Below are 23,670 nucleotides of genomic sequence, written 5' to 3'. Positions count from 1 at the left end.
AAAATGGGCGTGGCCAAAAGAATTTGCGCTACGCGCAGCAAACAATTTTGTCCCTCTTTCTTATTCTGAAATGTTGGGAGGTATGCTGGCGAATGTTTGACTACATATGTTCTAGCGCCAGTTAATTTAACGGGCTCAATGTCTAGTTTTATATAAAGTGGACATTATCTTATATGTTTACAGAAGACAGTAAAGTGCAGATTATTTAATTTCCAGCAGAATCCCGTAAACTAAATAAGCATAAAAATATCACTCCAACTGGTCACCATCAGACACTTTACCCCACTTACAAGGGGGGGGGTATTGATGGCAATGGGAGATAAGGTGAATGCCTGCAAGTTTAGTTGATGGTGGCCCATAGGAAAAACTGCCACGCAGGAGGTATTGCTCCTGCACAATGATAGAACCACATTCTTGGCTTTTCCTAAAGTGAAATGTGTCTTTGTGATTGCTGATATTTATTCAGCAAGTATTGTTGTGTACTCAGCTATCACTGTAATCTTGGCATTCTGAGAGAAGCCTACAAATGTTTTTGGATCCTTCTTAGATGAGGTTGAGAGCTCAAAGCAACATTAAAATGAATGGTTTCTATTTTGCAGAGGATCGGTACCAGGTAAAATATATTACTCGTGCCTTTAATTACATTTTAAATGAATCAATACTAAGATCATCCTGAAGAAAGAAAGCTTTTTAAAGATAATAAATACCTTGAACAAAAAGTATGCTTTCTGTTACTCAACCTGCATAACTCACTGAGATATCATATTGTAAAGACACCAGTATGTCGTGTAAGATATACCTGGATGAGTAAAATGGAAATAAATTGGGAAAATTTACTTGCAACAAATTAAACCAAAAAATGTTTTTTAATTCATCCAGCATAAAAATAGCATCATGTTTACGTGTGAAATATTTATGCTAATGTAATGCAAAGCAACATACTGTAACTCTGTTATGAGAAAAACATGCAAAGCATATTGACATGACCAAGGTCAAATAAGTTGCCATTAAGGTCTGGGCATAAAGGACAAAGTCCTCAGATGAGTATGTCTCCTAAAATATTGGCAGATGGAACCTTCATTATTTTTCCAGAATTATGCAGAGCTGGAAAATGCTTGGATGGCACCCAATTTCTACACATTTGAATCTGCATCATTACCAGATATAAGACTACAGGAGATTTGGACTACAAAATGATCATCATATGAACAAATACAAAAACAAAACAGGAGAGTACTCCCACCAGCATGTCCAGTCATTGACTCTTGGTCTTCTTTCCATTTTACTCCTGGCAGCTTTATATGCTATACTTTTTTTTTTATTTTGCTATAAAAGGCAAGCACTTCAGAACGTATGATGCCTCATTTACAACTGCTAGTGCAATGTGCATAGACACAAAACTGTGTACTCAATGATTCTATTCATAAAGACACTTGTGACCATATACATCCAGAGTAGTGCAGGGCAGCTCAAGGGCACTATCTTCCACATCTTCTGTTTTCTTCCGGAAGGGAATGCCAACACAGAGCTATTTAGCGCTTGCGCAGTTGGAGCCAGTTTGGTGTTCCCATCAACTGCGCATGCGCCGGAAACTCCATAAATGGCCAAAGGGAAGGAAGAGGATCCAAAGATGCAGAAGATGGTGCCCTTGAGCTCCGCTGTGCTGCTCTGCACAATTAGGGCACTTTTTTCACTAATGCACTATGTAGTGAGGAAGAAGGGAGGGGGCACTATGGAGGGTAGTGGGGGGGTTAGTTCTCCTTTAAAGCATTTGAGACCATTTTAGCTGAGCAGTCTATCATTTTCTGCACTTCTTTATATGTTTTCCCCTCTCCAACCAGAGTTTTAAACAAAGTACTCTGTTCTTGGGAACAATGTCTGGAACAACCCATTTTACTCAAATGCACTATAATCAGCATGCACAACATTTATTGCCTTCCTTCCTTAAATAAGGGCTGTAAATGACACCTGTTTTTTGACAGAATGAATGACCTCACTAATGGAACTCCACACTGCTATTGATTATAACAGGCTATTATTATTCAGGACAAGGCGCAATTAATGATTCAATTACACAGAATCAACAGCATGCATGTCATGACTGTTAGGTCTGCTGGTTTTCTATTAGGGTAGGACGACAACGATGTTTTCTGCGCGATCCGACGCGCTGCGACAAAACGCATGTGACGGAAATAAGGTAAGACAAGAAATGTTGGATGCTGAGCGTGCATCGTCTGCATCCGACAGTCATGTAGCATTGAATCAAAGATGCGACTTCATTCGACATTTCTATGTCTTACCTTATTTCCGTTGCATGCGATTTGTCGCAGCACGGCGGATTGCGCCGAAAACATCCGTGTTTAGCAGTTGTTTGAGTGGATAAAAACATTAGGTTTTTGGCAGCCATTTAGATTAGTTTCTACAAGATTTTAGTCAGGACCTGCTCACTCTTTATTTTGAGCTCAATATATTAGAAAAAGATCTCACTGTTTCAGTGTTTTTTTAAAAACTTTTCTTGCTGCAAGCGCAGTCATTGCTTATTCTGATTACATTCCTACTGCCATTTTTCCCCCTGTCTTCTTTGATGACTCCAGGCAACCAGATGTGTCTGACATATTGCAAATACTTCCTCTCTGTCAGAGGGTAGAAAAATAAGTAATTGCAGCCTGAAAATTGAGGCAGACTTGTTCTTTATCCAATATATATTAGAATTTACATTACTATGAGGCAACTAGAATTTTTCAAGCTATGTCAAATTATCTTCACCATGTTGGTAATCTCAACCCCACCAACACCACCCCCATTGTATCCTTAAAAAAAGATTATCCAGTGGAGCTAACATATGTTCCTTGTGATTTTTAATTGCTCCTAAATGCCAATAATTTATCAAGATCTATCTACCTCTTCAACCCACACTACAAGCCCGTCCACCTTTATCACAAGACAAATTCCAGTTCTGCTTAGCAACAATGCCATCATCATGCTTAGGTGTACATTTACTATAGTGTAATAGAAGGTGATAAACAGTACCAGAAATAACACCAGAGCAAGAGATAAGAGTAAACTAAACTTTTGGAATTTTGGGGTTTTCTCCATTATCATGTTTGCAATATGTAATCAGTTTAGTAAGGTAAGGCAAGATACATTTTATAAATATTCTTTTAATAAATAAGCAAACATTCTAATTTTTTTTAAAATTAAAGTTTCAAAGTAGAAAAAACTTCTGACATTGCACTTTAATTCTGATAAATAAGCCCATATGTATTATTAGAACTTCACTGTATTCAAGTAATATGACAAGAAAATAATGAATAACTAATACACATATATTGATATGTCAAATTAACTATTCAGTAGATTTTTCCAATAGTGCCAAACAAATCCAGAAGATTTATAGCAGAATATGGAGCTGGCCTAAGCTGGCGCCAAAAAACTCACAATTCATCAAAAAATGAAGTTGAAATTAGCTGTATTGCATGAATAAGTTTGGCACATTGCACCTCATTAAGCGGGAAAGCTGCATTGATTTTGACACAAAAATGAAAGAAATTAATTTAAAGAAATGAAAATAAAATAAATGAGAACAGTGGCACACCGTAATTACTTATATACTGCATTAAGCCAATAGTATGTTTCTAAAGTCCTTACCCAGATAGAAACTGAAGTTGAGCAGGATCTCACACCATTTATTATCTCACATTTTGAGTCTTTGCTGCAGTACAACTGGTGCCATCTCATACACACAGTATACTACTGCTAATATGTTGTGTATACATTCAAACCCTGCATATTCTATGATATATATTTAGAACTGTAAATAGAGGTATATGACTTGTTATCCAGAATGTTCTGGACATGGGGTCTTCGTCATGAGGAGTTTTCTGTAATTCCATACCTTATGTCTCCTAAAAAACATTCAAACATAAATTAAGTCCAATAGAATTGTTTTGCCTCCAATAAGGATCAATTACGTGTATGTCTTAGTTTAGATAAGTTACAAGGTACTGTCTACTTATTACAGGGAAAAAGGAAATACATTTAATACATTCTAATTATTTGATTGAAAAAAGAGTCTATGGGAGATGGCGTTTCCATAATTCAGAGCTTTCTGGATAACTTATCCTATACCTAACTTGTTTTGTTCAGCTCTATAAGTTCTTATTTGCTGCAAGTTCCAGATGTACCTTTGTAAAGAACTGTTAATATTACATAGGCTCCTCATACACAGTTTATAAACAGTAAACTAAAAAATATTGCAAAACACATATGCTGAGAAATAGAAGCCTAAGGACAGTTCATCAATTTTCTTATCATGATTTTAATAATGTGCAATTTCAAATGTAAATAGTTAGCATGTAGGGTCTACAAGGAGAGTTAAGTGGCGGAGACAGAAAGGCTCCCATGGTGGTAAAAAGAAACATCTTATTGTCTACAAAGTATTTTATAATGAACTTTATAATAAATGTGCACATTTTTACAATGAACAATGATATCCTCAACACTTTCTAATGTCATGCTATTGGTGCACTTCAAGAGTGGAGCCAATAGTGGTGTTGAAATAGAGCAATGCTATTGGTGCTGCTCTAACATTACATCCTTAGAAGCTCCTGTCAGTGCTGCCATTGTCATTGCCTGCCTGTACTACCTGTCTTAGCGCCTGCAGAGGAACCTGGTTGGATGTCTGGGACTGGGGTGAAATTGTAGTCAAATAGGAGTGCTGGGGTGGCAGTTGTGCATGACAAGAAAGGTGCTAGTGAAGGGGGCTTGTCAGATGTCCAAGGAGGACACTACGGGCAGTGGGAAATTAGGAGATGGGGCCTGGTACTGGGAATTGGTTATGAGAGTAAAGGTGCTAGTGTTGGAAAGCTGCAGTTGCCATATTTATTAGGCTCTTTCAAGGTCTACCATGCTTGCTGCCAAAGAAAGAAAGGTACTGCAAAGTCCCTGGTATTACTGTGGTGGAAAAGTCAGTCGGGAACATCAGTGGCAGAAAAGTATGGTCTATTTAGGGTGCAGAAGAAACGAAAGTCACTGTTAGGGCTCTGAAGTGCAAACTGACCCCCCCAGCAGCTCAGAAATAACACCATCATTCTACATTATTCTATGAAGTTCATCCTGCCTGGTAGGCTGTATGTACAGGATCTTGGTTATTTATAAGTACAGTGTCCTACAAATAAACCCATCAACTTTTCCTCTGTGTGTGTGATTGCGGATCAGGGAAGTTCCCAAGTAGGAGTATAACATCCAGTCTGTCCTAAACCCTGGGCAGAGACACATCATATTATAGTTTACCTATTCTCCCCTGTATCGGAGACACAGCACTCTTGTAGGAGGAAGAAAATCAGTGCTAGATTTCCTGCAGCAGCAGAATAGGGCTACAGTTGTATTATGCTATCCATTCGGTAATAAATAAACAATGCTGTAATTATATACAATCTTTTTTTATTATATATTTCAAGTTATTTAATTTTTACAACCTTTTTGATTTGATTAGAGTTGCCAGTTTATTTATGAAAATAAAATACATACAAAAACCTCAGGCTGCAGTGATACATACTACAAACTGCACTCAAGTCTTTCACCTTCATCTGCACAAGTAAAGTTAAAAGAATGCTAGGAATGTGACCAATTTGCTAGACAACTCCTAGTTATTAACATTTTACTGGGGTACCTCTTTTTTTAAAAACAAACCTGCCCATGGTAATTTGCGGTATACAACAGTGCCATTTTTAACTGTCCCCATGTGTCCTTTGTGGCTTCTTGGGATAGGTCCATGCACAAGAATACTAATTGGAAGCTTTACTGTACTTAATTCTATAGTTTATTATGAGGTTTTTCACCTGTCTGGTTTTCAACCAGTCACATGGTTTTTACTGTCCAGTTCAAAAATGGCTGCCAGATTTCTGAACTCAGACAGTAGTCTCCCTGAATTACACAGGATTTGGCCAATCATGGGCCACTGCGTCACAGTCATATCCCTGATGTCACTAGCCAACCCCGTAATGTCTCTGGCCCACCCTGGATGTCACCAGCCCGACCTACAGTATCACCTGCTCCATCCCCATCTATACTGTAGAGGATCAAAAGGTGGCAATCCTGGTTCTTAGACATTTTCATGCATTTGAGACATAGGCCTGAGCTCTCTCTTTTAAAGGAACAGTTTAGTGTAAAAATAAAAACTGGGTAAATAGTTTGATTGTGCAAAATAAAACATGTTTATAATATAGTTAGATAGCCAAAAATGTAATCTATAAAGGCTGGAGTGACTGGATGTCTAACATAACATAACATAATACAAATTCCTGCTTTTCAGTTTCTATTTACCTAGTTTTGATTTTTATACTGAACAATTCCTTTAATGTAATCTCCTTATAATAGTTTTACTTCACTATACCAATAAGAACTTCTCCTATATCTGCAGTACATTATTTAAGCTAACCATTGCACGCAAGAAGATAAACAGCTGCCATTTCACTGGTAGTTGGCTAATACAGGTTTTATTTACAATAACCAAACATTCGATTAATGACCATAACACAACGATATTTTTATTTTATATTTTGTCCTGTATTATAATCTTTTACAATACCGTCAAGGCATGTTTGAGGCAGTATTTTTATTCTTGTAGTGGAACATTTAAAATGCAAATCAACGGTGAGAACAAATATAGTCACTAACACACATTTTTAAAAACTCCCACTTAAAATCTCATCCTTGAAGATACACTATCAATTTAGAAAAATATAAAAAACGAATTATTTTGAAGCATACTGTAAATCTGATTCTACATTTTCTATTTTCTCATTAACCATGCAGTATGTAGATTTTAGGTTATTGAACATGTTTTTTTCTGCACTTAGTGTTCATGTTGGCTCCTACAATTAAAGAAATTCAAAACAACATAAAAAGATATACAGTAATAACTTAAAATCTATAGAAAGATACCTGTTTAATAATTAAAAATTCATAGAAGCTTATGATATAACTCAATGGATAACAATAAGTTTTAATTAAAGTGATCCTTTAAATACACAGGGACCTCCTAAATTTACTTAGCACTCTTGCCAGGAATTAAAAGGAAAGAAAGTTCAGGAGAGAGGGGAATTTCATAGCGAGCTCCACATCCATATATTCTAGGTTGCTGCCTGTTCTATTTACCACTATCTCAACTCTGGAGACAAATTCTACTTGTTCAGTAAAAAAGGTCATAAATATATTAGCTCTATGTTCTTTCTGCTGTAGATGTACCTTTTTATCGTTGACCAAGGAAGAATGTTACTTAACAATTTCATCATCTAAAGGGCAATCATACCAAATCACATAAGGTATTATCTTTAAGCTTGCAGCTTCCATTGTATATTTACTTCAGTGCACAAATGGCTACTCAAAGAACTTTGTTTTATATTTCAAGTATTTCTTCCCCAGTATCAGAGAAAAATGAAATAGAAAAGTGTGTCTACATTGAGAATGAGAAAGACACTTGGGAATATATCATGACAGGGTGAGCTTTATGCAAAGTAATAACACAGGTATCCCACAGAAAATTCTGTCAATTTAATGTATCATACTGTACTTTGCAAGTGAGATAGAGAAAATTTATACAGAAAGTGCTGATGAGGCAGCAGTCCGGAATGTAAATCAGTGAGTACTGTCCATTCCAGGTGTTTGTGACAGAGAGAAGGACAAGTTACTTATCTTACCTCTTCACCCTTTGGGATTTCCTTGACTGTGCAGAGAAGCAGACATGTGCCTTCAAATACAATCATGCAGTTGGGGTCGCAACTGTGATTCAGCAATGACAAACTGACAAAGAAAAAAAAATTAAAAATTACAGTGACAGGTTTCAAGAGATTCCAGATATTTATGCTGCCTTAAAGCGCAAAAGAAAAGCTGTGAAAAGCATCTGAAAAAGCCAACTCCTGAATTCTGTTTAAGCAGTTTTCATATTCATGTTATTTTGTAAGTATTTATATGGAACGTGCAGCAAACTGAAATGCAACTTGCTAATGCTAGAATGAAGAGCAGTGGCACCAAAAAGGGCTCTTTGCTACCCCTAACCATAAATTGTGGCTTGGATAAAGCCCCATTATTTTGGGTATGCTTTGAAGACACAAAAGTGCACTTACATGAAATCATCTATCTTACCAAGCCTGGGTTTGTGGGTAGGCTATGAAGGTCCAGGCCTAGAATGGCAGATATCTGGGAGCGGCATACTATCCACTGGCTGCAGCTGTACTGGGTGGAAGATTTTGACAGACATTTAAATATTCCGCCCAGTCCCCGGTGAAGAAGATTAGCATGTATCAGAGAAGGTGGCAGCAGCAGTGGATGGGTGAAGTGCTGCAGTGGTTGGTGCGAGCAGCCGAGAGGTAAGTGTGAGTCGGGGAGTGGTTGGGGGTGCAAGCAGCCGGGTGGCCTAGGGGCACCAAATTTTAAAATTGGGCCCTGTATCTTACAACAATAATAGTATGCCATAACTGCTATACCCTAGAAGCCCACATTCATTGGGTCCTTTCCCCCAAATTCTTCTATGGTAAACTGTATTTACGCTAGTACTAATTTTTCCCTACTGAGATCTCCAGCCTCAGACTCTTCAGCAGCATCCACCCCCTCCATGAAGTGAAGTCCAAAGAAGCATTACTTTCAGTATCCCTGGACCATTGGCAATACAGTATATTCCAACAGTAAGTCACAGGTTACATTTCCACACAGTGACTCATTTACCTTCCCTACATGTAACTTTTTTGACTTTCAGGTTTGGTATTTAAACTATGTGGATATTATGGTCCCTGAGTGTGGTATTTATAAAAATGGCCTGTAGATGTCAATGTGCTCAGACTTATACTGTACATACTTCATACAGCTTAAAAAGTGAAAGTTACTGTTGTGTAATGGCTGCGCAAGTCTCTGCTAATAAAGCACTGTTATACTCTATTCATCCTCGGCTACCCAAAACATAACAGATTGGCGACAGGATGTCTTTTCTACCTCTGCAGCAGCCTGCAGCTTTTCTTCCAAACCCTGGTGAGCCTACCATACCTTTTACTGCTTGGATCCGTATGTTTAAAAATTACATGCTGCTGACCAATACAGATTGTGAATTCAATACTGTGGCCTAATAAAGCACAGTCACAGGCAAAATAAAGTGCTAAGGAAAGGGATTCACCTACACTGCAAAACCGTGCAGCAAATACAAATAAAAAATACTGCTTTCGCTGTGGTTCAACACAACACACTGTAAATCATGTTACATGTCCTGCAAAAGCTAAACAAGATCAGATTAGATCAGATCAGATGTAAAACCAAAATCATTCCATGATTCCGCATGGGAAAAACTTGCTATTGATATTGTGGGTCCTTTTACAGATGCTCCTATAGACTGTAGATTTGCTATAACCTTGATAGACTATTACAGTAAATGGCCTGAAATTGCATTCTTTTCTCATATAATATCAGCTACAGTTATAACATTTCTGTCTACAGTCTTCAGCAGAGAAGGTAATCCAAAGTAGTTAATATCAGACAACGGACCACGCTTTGTCTCATATGAGTTTGAATCCTTTCTGAGAGAGAGATATTGTGCATAGGAATGCACACTAAGTTACATGTTGCAGACATCAAACTTCCACAAAATACTGTGCCTACAAAATCATCTACTGCGGACATTGTGAAACATCAACAAACTAAATGTAAGACTTATACTGACAGAAAACGTGGTGCAAGAGAAGTGCACTTTCAGCCTGGATCTTTAATCAGAATTAAGAAACCAGGAATACTGAAACAAGGACAATCTAAATTTACTACACCACTCAAAGTGAGACGCCAGCGGGGACCATACACATATGAACTGTCTTATGGACACATATGGAATGCAAGTCGTCTTGCTCATGTTCGATATGACTTTGGAGAAGCTCCATTTGATGAAGGACATTTTCCTACTCCTGATGTCAACTGCAATAGGCCTGAAGAAAGTGAACCTATAAGGCGTACTGAGAGAATCAGAAAACTACCTGCATGGACCCAGGACTATGTGATGTGAATAATGTATATTATTGCTTTAAGATGCATTGTTGTTGTTTATTACATTTGTCCAAATGCTTTCCTACTATAGAGGGAATATGTGGTGTTTATACAAATGGCCTGTAGATGTCACTGTGCTCAGACTTATACTGTGCATACTTCATACAGCTTAAAAAGTGAAAGTGAAAGTGAAAGTTACTGTTGTGTAATGGCTGCATGAGTCTCTGCTAATAAAGCACTGTTATATTCTACTCATCTTTGGCTACCCAAAACATAACACTGAGCAAATGCGCACTTGCTGGCTTCTGAACATTCCGTGAATCCATTATTCATTGTTATTTTTTTACTAGAGTTATAATGAATAAAAAATAATAGAAATATGGATTTGCTACAACTCATGGAATATATACTGTATCTAAAATAGGATGATCTTCTTTGCTAGGAAACGAGCAGAATAAAGCAAAACAACAAATGCCTTTCTACTTGTCAAGGACACAAAATACTTACAGTATAATAACCCTAATACCTAATAAACAGTGCATTTATCATAAACTGCTTCTGCACTTAACTCTCAGTAAGCCTGTTAATAATACAACACATTAGTGACCATGAATATGCATAAAATGCCTATATTTATTCATAAAGATTCCAACAAATACTGTTAAAACCACATTTAAAAACTAGTGGTGATACTAATAGGAGGAGGGGCCCTCCTCCTTAATTTTAAACAGGTCACAACATTATCAACCAGAAGACGCTGCCACACGTCTCTCTAAGGACTCACAGTCATTCACGGACTTCCGCATGATCGGTAATATACTTTATCTTGGTTGAGCGTGGCTGCCCTGGAAAACATCCATATTTGTAGGACACCCCACGGAGGCGTCCTTTTGGTCATTCCAATTATTTTGTACTCACCTACAGGGTTTTGGCCGTACGGCAGGTGCATAAAACCCCTCCTCACCCTTGAACATTGAACGGGGTTATTATCTAGAGGAGACCTACCCTGAAGGGGTGCTTTATTGATACCTATTGACTCTGGCACTTTGACACCTGGGATATTCCATTATTCATAATTCGGTTATAATTAATCGAATACCAGCATCGGATAATTTGGAACTTTCGCTATAGGTGGCTCCAGATACGCCACTTTCACACCACAACATTTAATCATTACCCATGCTGGGTTACACCTATAATATTCACAAGGGATCCCTTTGTACACGCAGCGCTGCTTAGTTTGGTTTTAATTGTTTTTAATTTGAGATTTTGGCATAGTGTTGAACAATAAATATTGCCTTTTATATATTTGAAGTATTCATGTATAATTGAGTAGTTGGGGGGTCACATGGGCGGGGATTTATAGTCCCAATTGTTGTGTATATATAGAAATATGGATTTGCTACAACTCATGGAATATATACTGTATCTAAAATAGGATGATCTTCTTTGCTAGGAAACGAGCAGAATAAAGCAAAACAACAAATGCCTTTCTGCTTGTCAAGGACACGAAATACTTACAGTATAATAACCCTAATACCTAATAAACAGTGCATTTATCATAAACTGCTTCTGCACTTAACTCTCAGTAAGCCTGTTAATAATACAACACATTAGTGACCATGAATATGCATAAAATGCCTATATTTATTCATAAAGATTCCAACAAATACTGTTAAAACCACATTTAAAAACTAGTGGTGATACTAATAGGAGGAGGGGCCCTCCTCCTTAATTTTAAACAGGTCACAACATTATCAACCAGAAAGCTGCAATTTATTAATAAATAATTACTATAATACACCCTATTGATCAACAATGTTTCACCATAATAGATAATAACATCATAAAGTTTTATATGGAAATCTCCAAATTACTATGATAACTATGGGCCCTAAAAACACTCTATACTGTAAATAGTTCTTAGGGTGCAGTTCCGAATGTATTTAATCCACCAAGGTGTCTGTAAATAGTTGCTTAAGTTCTCCAGTCTGTAAAAATGATTCAGTATGTAGAATGTAGTTGTAAAGAATATATAGTTTCAGTCTCAAGTTACAGGATGGTCCAACCCCAGTTACACATACATGTGATTCTTATTGATTTTAAATATTAATAGGCTACTGACTTTGTTCCAAATGCCTGCAAAATCCTAAGCTCGTAGCAATTAGGTATGCATCCCACATCAGATCAATATAAGCACAATATGTGCAGTCTCATCTAGCTATAAACTATAATACTTAGCCACCAATTGGACTAATACACCGATTCACTCGGTAGTTTAAAAGCGTTCACCATTCCCCTGCGGCTTTGTTACTTACAGAATATTGATCCCCCCCACACTCTTTGATTTGGCTGACCAATCAATATAATTGATGTTCACTCAGTCCTCAGGGACTTCTCAACAATGCCAGTGAAGAGGATTATGATGAGTTTTCTTTTATTAAACAAGAACAATACACTGCTAACCTTGACAGGCAACTCACCAATACTGGCTAACTAATCAGGGTATTTAAGTTACCTTTAAATTGCACAGGGAGTTTTTTTTTGTATACAGCAAGAGAAGCAATTTGTTCCATTTACTGAGTACATGATTTGTGTTTTAGAGATCTGCTTTGACAACAATGCTTTTTCTTTATACATTGCAGCTATACTTAATGGAAAATAAGCTAATTTCTATAATCAAGCCCCTCCATGTTTGTACCAACAATAATATATCAAAGATATATGAGTTAATATTGCAGGTACATGTATTTAAGTTTTAACAATAAAAGAAAATATTTAACATCCTACATTATATATTTTTTTCCTTTCAAGTGTTTGCTTTAACTGGGAATGAAGGGAAAAGGTTCCGTTTTCATTTCCTGCAATGGTAGATTCAATCTCAGCAACAGAACTATAAGAGCAGCCTTTAAATTGACTAATATTTTAAAATAAAACACAATATTTCTGTGAGTTACTTTACTGTAATTATATATATAACACACATGCTTATTAACAAGATGCAATCTAATAATCATAACCAAACACAATATGGAAGAGAGGACAGTAACCTAAAATACACAGACTTTAGTGCTATGCAAATAAAATCACTGAACAAGCACTTTAGGAATGTAAAAACCTGTTTTTGATTGCAGTGAAATCTGGAAGGTGAAAGGTCCTCTTGTGCTGGTATTATTAATTGCCAGGCTTAACCTTCTAATTGAAAGCATGGCGGCCACTGAATACCACTTAAATAAGTGGTGCTTATACTATTAAAATGGAGGCAATTCAGAATATACGCAGAATTATAATCCCATGCCTTCTCCTATCTATTCAAAGTATTAATGCAAGACTGGATGGGTTGTGCTATCCTTATGTTTATTTGTTTGCTAGGATGATGTCTTTTCATAGGAATATGAAAAGAACTAAGTATGTGAACTAAGCCAATTATAATTTCCAGGTTATATGGAAAAAATTCCAGTTTAGCTATTTGTATTATCTTCACTTGTATCAGGTATAAATGTTACCAGCCAGGCTGGTTAAATATGAGATAGGTTGGAAAACCAATTGCCAGCATCATTATGTGCTTATTATGCTTAACTGCAGACTTGAAAATGCTGATGCAAATCATAAGAACAATTCGTATACATGTACACAGAACATGGTTCCGATTAGTAAATTCAGAAGCTAGACAACATTATAGGGTTAATTTGCAAATCTTAAAGGGGTGGTTCACCTTCAGGTTAACTTTCAGTATCTTACAGAAATGCCTTTTCTTAGCAAGTTGTCAACTGGTCTTTATTTTTTATAATTTATGAATTATTTGCCTTCTTCTTCTTCTGACTCTTCCCAGCTTTCTAATTGAGGTCATTGACCCTAGCAGCCAAAAACAAACTATTGCTTTGTAAGACCATTTCATTGTTATCGTTACTTGTTATTACTAATCTTTCTATTTATATGCCTGTCTCTCTTTCAAACCACAGTTTTGGTACTAGGTTAAATAGGACTCTAACAACTATACAGATAATGAAATAGCATAACTGGAGAGCTGCTGAGCAAAAATCTTAATATTAAAAAATGATAAAAAATGAAGACCAATTGCAAATTGTCTTAGAATATCACCCTTTATATCATACAAGTCAGCACTGTATTGGTGAGAGGTGGAAGACACTTAGGCACCACTCTCCTGTCTGCTAACTGTAATCTAACTTGTGGGTCATTCAGTTGCACTCTGCTCTTTGAACTGGATTTTCATCTGACACTGACAAGGTGCCAAATGCAGTTCAGCCCTGGACACAAGTGCTTACTATGTGATAACTAAGGGGTACACTATTGCATTACCCCGGGGTAATGTAACTGACCCCTCATGAGTGTCATAGTTACAAAAGAAAGGATAATTGTGTTTTGTTATTCATCCACATGAGAAATAATTTAATTTACCTGTTAAAAAAACAAACTTTTGGGTTGCTAAATGTAGAAAAAGATTTTGCCCCTCATTGCATTAATCTATTAGCATTTTTGTACCCTTTAGTTATTTTTCCCAAACGATGCTAATTAGCTAAGGGTTGAAGGAAAACGTAAAGCTAATAATAAAGGTTAGGTACCATACAGTATTATATACAACATTCTATTTTGTTTATGGATATTTTTCAGCTGACAGATGTATAAATCAAGTGCTGCAGGTTACAGACTTAAACTGGAACAACTGAACGTGTTTCCAGCTGTGCGAAAGTTAAGCATTTTGGTAGAATGAAAATCTCCCTTTCCGTTTTATTGCTTACATTACCATACCCGGTTGCTACATGAAATATAAACTTGGGCCTCTAGTTACAGCATTTACCTTGTCTCCCTCCTTACTGAAAGCCACATGCTAAACTTAAACAAAAAGCCATCAGTACTGGCCTTCATGAATAATTTCTTCAGCTGTAATGAGGCAGTCTCAAAACAACTTTTTTCTAAACCAACATTTTCCCCTTATTTCCTTGCAATTTAACAGTGGAAGTCGTTTTCTTAAACCCCTCTGGCTACCCAAAGAACTAAAAAGACATTTAGTAACTGTGAATAAGCCAGTGTATGCATTACCTGGGATACAGGCCAACACCAACGTCTTGCATCTCCCCATCACTAATGGTGAAACTGTTACAGGTCACCTGTAAAAACAAGAAAAGCAAATCCGGGATTAGTGGCTTCTGACCTCCAGGAAAGAAACATCCAATAAACAAAGTCTATTAAATTCAACAAATTGCTCTAGAAGGCCATAAACACAACAAAACAATGTTTAGTTCCATTTATCACAGGTGGGTTCCAGGTACATTATTTTCATTCTATACACTGATAACATTCAACAGAAAAACAAGTGTAAATGCCAACAAGATGGTATTATGCTAGCAAGTACAACTGGAAAGTGTCCATCAAGCAGCAAGCCTTTATAAATAAGGTGCATTCAGATGGTGTGAGGCATGATTGTCCTTGGCTTATTCATTGTGCCTCAGTTATTTAATACAGTTGCTAATGATTTCTACATAAAATTATCTAGGAGACATTGAGAAAGTCAAGAATAAAAGTAATAACAAATACGCTGTGTTAGATTGTTCCATACAGCAGAAGGAAAGCATCTCAATAATTAATGCTGCCACATTGAAAGCAAATGTAGGTGTCATGCATCTTTGGTGTTATCAAGGAAACAGACATTTTAATCCATTAGCATGATTGACATTGTAGTTGTAGGTGGGAAGAATCGTCACATATAGGCACCTTATATAACCACTGCCTCACTGGCAGCAGAAGAGAACTGAGTAACTAAGAGGTAGATTCAACAGCCAAACACTAATTGCAAAATACTAAAACCCTGTTTTGAACATAGAAGGGTCTCCTCAGAGACTGTAAGGAAGTGAAAGAGATGGGAGACAAGATTATGAAAAGGCTAGGAAGGGAGCCAGAAGGTGTTAATTGCAGGGGGTTATGGGAAATGTAGTGTGGGGGTTGAATGGTTGAAGACAATAGGAAGAGAGTGAAATGGGTAGAACAGGAGGAGTTAGCCGCCATTTTACCTTTGCAGCCGCCACCCTCCTGCCCTTAATGGGGGTTATGATAAAAAGGGATGTGTTGAAATAATAGTCGTAGCAAATGGCGGTAGTGGTTTAGGGTTTTTCTGTTTTTTATTGTTAAACTTTACAACAAAATATGAACATAATTTAGACTAACATGGTTGCAGATGTCTTTAAAGAACACTGCTGTTCTTATGCCTTTAAAAAAAGGTGTTAGTCTGAGCAATCTCCCTCCTTTAAAATCTCTTACAGTTGCAGGTAAAACGTAGTCCCTTTGTAAAATGTATAATGAAGCAATAGAATTCTTAATGAATCAGATGAAAATTGAGCATAGGACTGGCCAGATATGGGATGACTTTGACGTAGTTGGCCAGCTTAAATATATTGCAATATATGGACAAACAATCCCTGTTTTGTTAAAAGGGTAAGGCATTTTTCAGTAGCAGTATGCACAAAATTTCTCTGTCTTAAATATATTGATAATGGGTTGAGTGCAGAGGACTCTTGCATTTGTCTTGGCAAACTCTCTCCATATAAAAACTAAAGGCGGATCAAGCCTGGGACTGTGACCAATGTCCAGGTCAGGAGACACTTTCCCCAAGAAATTCTACCATGCAGGGAGGTGCCAGCCTATTAAAAATATAGCTGAAGCTAGGGCCACCATATAGAGTTTACCTTGACTTGGTATGGTGGTTTGCCTATTTTATGATCATAACTTTGTAATTAAAAACCCTTGTTTTGGAAATGCATGCATTTACACAGATACTAAATTACTACTAACTACAATAGATACTACTGATTAAACAACAGATACTCAATTACTGAATAAGCAGGGACCAGGCGAGGCGACACCTGGCACATAGTGACTACTGACCACCTCCCTGAGCCGCAAACTGCCCACCCACCTTCGCTTTTGTACAGCTGCGCAGGGGGCCAGGGAGGGAAGTCAGAAGCTGCTTCCAGCTTCCACAAAAGGACCCAGACTGGGCAGGCTGGGCCTGCAAGGTTTTTTTCCAGGTGTCCTGCCAGCCCAGTCGTTTGCACCAGTGTACAGCATATGTAAAAATATTAACTTTAGGCCTGAAAAATGTGTTAGTGTAATAACTGCCTAATAGAGATTAAGGAATTGCAAAATGTATAGATTAATAGCATATCACAGGAAAAAAAACAGAATAGAAACCGTAGAGGGGAAAACTACCCTGTGTGTGTCAAACACTGTACAGGGTTGGACAAAATAAAGTTTGAACTTTAAACTGGTAGTCATAATAGGCTGATTGTCAGTTAGAACTTTGCTCAGCTATGACCATCAGCACTTCAGAGCAAATTCACTAAAGGGGGAATTATCGCCAGCAAAGGCTCCACCACACTTCGCCAGGTGGAAATTTGCTACTACTATGCTAATTCACTAAAATGCAAAGTTGGATCTCTCTAACCAAACGCTGGTGAAGTTTCACTAGTGTTAATTCTGCAGTGAGAGCATGTCATAGCGAACTTTCACAAGCGTTCATATCTGCCTAGCAAAACTTTGTTAGTACACTTACTCTTAGGTCAATTTGAATAGGGCGGGTACATACTGTATGGGGCACATTTACTAAACTCGAGTGAAGGATTCGAAGTAAAAAAAACGTTGAATTTTGAAGTAGGCTACTACGACCATTGACTACGACTTCGACTTCAAATCGAACGATTCGAACTAAAAATCGTTCGACTATTCGACCATTCGATAGTCAAAGTACTGTCTCTTTAAAAAAAACTTTGACTACATACTTCACCACTTTAAACCTACCGAACTACAATTTTAGCCTATGGGAACCTTCCCCATAGGTTTTCTAAGCTTTTTTTGATCAAAGGAAAATCCTTTGATCGATGGATTAAAATCCATTGTTTGTTTGATCGAAGTATTTGCGGTAAATCCTTCGATATTTAAAGTCGAAGGATTTTACTTTGAGGGTCCAATATCGAGGGTTAATTAACCCTCGATATTCGACCTTTAGTAAATGTGCCCCTATATGTCGCTTAGATGTCTTTATTAGAGATGTTGGCGAGAAGACTTGAAGTGGCCACTTTTTATTACAAATGTCCAAGGAAGCAAAATAAACACAAAAGAGATCCTCTAATGTCCTAGACATTAGCCCACCCTAAAAGAAATGTGGCATGCCCCTCAATTGATTTGGAAAAAAATGTTAACACAAAAATCTTTAATAGTTAGGACTTTTGAAGGCAATCCTGCTTTAAATATGAAAAACGCCAGCGTTTTTTAGAACTTTTATGACTTTCCGGCATACAGGATATGACATCACAGACATAAGATTGAGTACTATGTTGCTTCATTTTATCAGTTCGTCAGGTCTAAGGTGGCGAAGGGAACTCTGGTGAAAAAGGTAACATTGGTAAAATTCGCACAGTGAATTTGTGGACGATCATTCGTCTGAACAAAAATTTGCCAAACAATAGGGCGCAAAACTGCGATAGCGATGGACTCTTTCTCTAGCCAATTGTCTTCCACACCTGTTAGTAAATTGGCGATGTCCCTGCGGATTGGATTTCTGGTGAATTTTTGTTAGTGACGGCCTGTATTGCTATGATTGGTAGCTTAACCTACCCCACCCACACCTCACTGTATTAAAACAGGAAATCAATTGTCATGCAACACTTTTTATTACTTACACTTATCAGTGAAAAGAGTTAATATATACAGGGTTAATGAATTAATACGTTACCTAGATATTATATCATCACTCCAACCGGGGGACACGGCATTTTGGAGGCAGCAAACCATAACAGCATCACACAGCTCGTCAGCAGTGGCAAAGTCCCTAGCTATTATGGGAAAATCTCAAACCTTATACTTCATTCGTGGGGTTGATCCCACAAGGCAATTACTGATTGGGCCTGATGTTGCACAACAACATCAGGCGAGTCTGACTTTTAGTAACCTACAGGAACTATTGAATTTGGCAGCAAATATCAGTCTCATAACTATGATTCACGCTTGCAACAACATGTTTATATGAATTGTTCTTTTGACTTTTAGTAACCTACAGGAGCCTTAATCATTATCTCTATTGCCTATGCTTCATTATATTGACCCCAGTCCTTTCTATTCTGGCTAATCAATTAGTCAGTCATAGACACACACATCACATTTGTATCACATTCGGCCCCTAATGATTAATGCGACCGTAGGTTACCATTTTAATTTGTTGTGTTGTTGGTTTACAACACATGCTATAGAAGACATAACAATTCCAAATAGTTAGAATACACATACATATCATGATGATGAGCAAGGGATGAATCAGGACAGAGAACATGTGTTCAGCAGAAGGGCTATACCCAGTGAAAACATCATACCAATGGTGAGATGTAGCATCTGCAATAGTTGAACCTAACTTTACAATTTTTTGAGCTACTATGGTAGTATATAATTGGTGAGCTGCCAAACTGTTATTCAATCGTACAATAACATCACGTACTTCGTTCGAAGAATTCATAATTCGCTCTAATCGATGTAAAGACAAATTCCAATTGGGTGGATCTAGTACGTGAGGGGTCCAAATATGGGTAATATTAATCATCTCATTTGGAGATAATAAAAATGTTTGATTTTGCCATGTAAATGCTGAAACATTGTGTATGCAACCAACAAAAGGGGTCTGCATTTTAGGTATTACAGATTGATTAGTGACTACACATATCACTTGTGGACTGATTTCTAACATCCATTCATAAGATAGTGGAAGGACAGTCCACAAACACTGATTAATAGAATTTTGTAATAAACATGGTTCATATACTGATGATTGTAATTTACAAACTTTCCCATTATATGTATCTTCACAATTTTCTAAATTGTGTGTTCTATTTTTGTTATCTATATATGCTCCTACAAATAGAGGCTGCCAAAAATATCCAGAGATAATTAAAGGCATTACTATATACTTACACATAATAGTCGGACGTGTTATATTAAACAATATCACAGTTCCTCTACATATGGTGTCATTGCAGACCATTTGATGTGGATATATTTGTATCCATTCTTGTGTTCTATTAAACACGGTTCTCCATACTTGTTCATTACCCGTCATTAATAAAGTTTTCATATTATCTTTTTGTTGTTGTTCATAAATAGTCTGCAATGTACATACTGTCCAGTTAACAAATTTTTTCATGTTAGTATCAAAATTCAAACTGAAATTATTAACTTCCAATTCCATATTATTGATATTTTTATCAATTTCAACTTGTTGTTGTAATGGGGCCCAAATAGTTGGCATCCATTTAGCTTGCCACACTACAGCATCATTAGTTAAGCCTCCTGCCTTGTGCATTCTATTAGCTAAAGTTTCTATGTCAAAACTATTTAACGTTCCTGCCAATGTACCATATCCCCCTAAAAGGGTATCATACCATGCTCTTTTACGTCTCGCATTATGACATGATCTCTTGGCAGGAAATACAATATTAATATGCAATATAATTTTTTGTCCTATTGTAGCAACAGGTATACAGGTAGCCGGCAATCTTTTAATATGTCCGAGGTTTTGAGTAGCAGAATCTATATTCCAGACATGCAATAAAGATTGCCAAGGTACTCTTCTTCCAGCAATGTTAGTAGCATTTGCACATATTATCCATTTACTATTGGCAGTAAAAGTCCAATTATATTGTCCAGTTACGTTTTGTATACCCATTTTTCTTAACTGGTCCATATATTCTGTTCGATTAGAAGTATCATTTTTCCATCCCCAATTGCGAGTGGAATTATGGGTATTAGTCACTCGTATCCCCGGAGTCCATGCACTTCTGTTTGATGCCAAACACCAGATTCCAAGGATTCCAAGGAAACACCAATGGTTCTTTATCTGTAATTATAAACAAATATCAATCATTCTCGTAGATAACATTTTTCCTGTGGGACATATTCCCATCTTTCTTGTCCAGGCTTCATGATTAACAATGTTCTATCCTTTCCAACAGTTATAACTTCGGCGGGAGAGGGCGGTCCTTGTATATTTTGTACGCATATTTTAGCTCCTACATTTACAGTATTAGTGGACCCAAACCCTTTATCTCCTCGTACTGTTAATTCTGTTGGTGGCTCACCTTCCTTTATTTCTGATAAATAAATAGGTATCAGTAAAAGTTCAGCGGTTCTTTCTCCTTTGGACACAATTACTGAATCTGATCCTAGATTCATCATTAGTATCTTTATTTCTCCCTGATAATCTGAATCAATTACTCCTCCTACTACTATGGTTCTTTTTAACGCAAAACTAGATCTGGTTGTTATTTGGCCATAATGACCATCAGGAATTTTGCATTCCAGACCAGTAGGAATCATTTTTACTTGTCCAAGTGCAATTATTATAGTATCAACAGAACATAAATCTAGTCCAGCCGATGCTGGTGTTCCTCTGTAAGGTGCTTGGGCATCCTTATGTAATTTCCAATAGATGATACTATCAATTTTTGCAGCTGATACTACTAAATTAGGATTTAACATTCTCATCAATGGAGTAGTGGAATCAGTTATAGGCCTATTATTGATAATTTCTTTAGGGTTGCTTTCAGAATACCATTCATTCTTTCGACTAACCCTGCTGCTTGGGGATAGTAGGGAATATGATATACCCATTCTATATTATTGTCAGTTGCATAATCCTTTACTTGTTTTCCAGTGAAATGAGAACCATTATGTTTCTTTTTCAATGATTTCTTTGTTGGATGTTGTAAATAGCCGCTTCAGCATCTGCTTGAGAATTAAACAAACGTTCCAATGAGTCAAGAGTAACATGAGCATCCACATGAAATACAGTTACAACAGTATTTTGCAAAAAGGTACACATGTCTTTTTGAACATTCCCCCCCTTCCTATGTATGGATAAATTGACGTATGGACGAAAATCATGTTTCACCCATATGGGGGCTTGGCTAACTCCCTATTCTGAGTCCTCCTCCCTTTTTTGCCCTTTCGGAAATGTACCATTTCCATTTTATTATACTCTGTTCCTGAGCATGTCCTATCCTATTTGATTTAGGATTAGACATTATCCACTGCATAATTGGTATTTGTGGTCTTAAAAGTACTTCATGTCCTAAGGTTAGTTGTTCAGTATCAACCAATGCCCAATTACATGCCAATAGCTGTTTTTCAAAAGGCGTATATTTTTCACCTACATCAGATAATTTTCTATTCCAGAATCCTAATGGAACTCTTTTTCCTAGTGCTACTACATCACCTGATTTACAGGGAATCTTCTCTAGAGTATTTACAACATCTAGAGGGTTTATCTCTTCTACTTTCTCATCCCATTGTTCTGCTAACCCATGTGTACATAATTCTTGTGCCACTATACAATAAGGTGACTCGGTCCAGCCGGGTATATCTTGGGGTTCTTTTTCACAATTTTGGATTTCTCCCTTTTTCCAAACATTATTCTTCTCTTTTTCTGTTATTTGGCAAACTGCCAAGAAATTTGGCAAAACGCCAAATATTTTTGGCACAGTGCCAACAAATTTTATGCCTCTTGGCAAAGTTCCAAGTACTTTGGCAAAAAATGCCAACAAAATTTATATTTATGCTGAGCCACCAACATAGAAGTCTTTTCAGCTATGTGCTGGTAGTGTTCCAATTTATCTCGCAAGATTTTGACATTACATTCCAAAGTTAAACACTTTCCTTCTGCTTTCAACGTTTTCCGTTGAAGCTGTTTTTTTCCTCGATTGCCTCACATAGCCGTGTGTGCACAATACGGTATGCTGAAGCCAACACCCAACTCCTACGAGCTAGGGTAACTACATCACCTGATTTACAGGGAAACTTCTCTAGAGTATTTACAACATCTAGAGAGTTTATCTCTTCTACTACATCACCTGATTTACAGGGAAACTTCTCTAAGGTCCGTACTACATTCACTGGTTCTGCATTTTGTAAACTCTTTTCCCATGCCTCTGCAGATTCGTAGATAACTTTCTCCTTTTTCCGAAACATATCGGACAAAGATTAAGTTACCCTGCTCGCAGCGCCACTAAATGTATTGCTATGATTGGTAGCTTAACCTACCCCACCCACACCTCACTGTATTAAAACAGGAAATCAATTGTCATGCAACACTTTTTATTACTTACACTTATCAGTGAAAAGAGTTAATATATACAGGGTTAATGAATTAATACGTTACCTAGATATTATATCATCACTCCAACCGGGGGACACGGCATTTTGGAGGCAGCAAACCATAACAGCATCACACAGCTCGTCAGCAGTGGCAAAGTCCCTAGCTATTATGGGAAAATCTCAAACCTTATACTTCATTCGTGGGGTTGATCCCACAAGGCAATTACTGATTGGGCCTGATGTTGCACAACAACATCAGGCGAGTCTGACTTTTAGTAACCTACAGGAACTATTGAATTTGGCAGCAAATATCAGTCTCATAACTATGATTCACGCTTGCAACAACATGTTTATATGAATTGTTCTTTTGACTTTTAGTAACCTACAGGAGCCTTAATCATTATCTCTATTGCCTATGCTTCATTATATTGACCCCAGTCCTTTCTATTCTGGCTAATCAATTAGTCAGTCATAGACACACACATCACATTTGTATCACAC

General features: G+C 37.1%; 2 protein-coding genes across 3 annotated transcripts in view; both read right to left on the bottom strand.

Annotated features, from left to right (window-relative positions):
* The window catches only part of LOC108717409 (histone-lysine N-methyltransferase SMYD3-like), a 231,136-nt gene that overhangs the window by 43,242 nt on the left and 164,224 nt on the right, over nt 1–23,670 (bottom strand). The window contains exons 2-3 of the mRNA XM_041564450.1: nt 15,082–15,149; nt 7,701–7,803 (exon numbers count right to left, since the gene is read on the bottom strand). Of these exons, the coding sequence (XP_041420384.1) occupies nt 7,701–7,803; nt 15,082–15,149 (171 nt within the window). The remainder of the gene's footprint in view (nt 1–7,700; nt 7,804–15,081; nt 15,150–23,670) is intronic.
* Nucleotides 18,686–23,666, bottom strand: LOC121394197. 2 transcript variants are annotated; one of them, XM_041564448.1, is made up of 2 exons: nt 22,926–23,666; nt 18,686–22,856 (listed from the first exon to the last, which is right to left on the bottom strand). In XM_041564448.1, exon 2 carries the CDS (start codon nt 20,759–20,761, stop codon nt 19,211–19,213), a length of 1,551 nt encoding a protein of 516 aa, XP_041420382.1. In that variant the 5' UTR covers nt 20,762–22,856; nt 22,926–23,666; the 3' UTR covers nt 18,686–19,210. The 2 variants fall into 2 exon arrangements, with proteins under 2 accessions (XP_041420382.1, XP_041420383.1); XM_041564449.1 differs by having other exon boundaries at nt 18,686–21,801; nt 23,234–23,666.

This window comes from Xenopus laevis, chromosome 5S (genome assembly GCF_017654675.1).
Source record: "Xenopus laevis strain J_2021 chromosome 5S, Xenopus_laevis_v10.1, whole genome shotgun sequence".
NCBI classification, from domain to species: domain Eukaryota; kingdom Metazoa; phylum Chordata; class Amphibia; order Anura; family Pipidae; genus Xenopus; species Xenopus laevis.
This window is presented reverse-complemented; position numbering and strand designations above follow the sequence as displayed.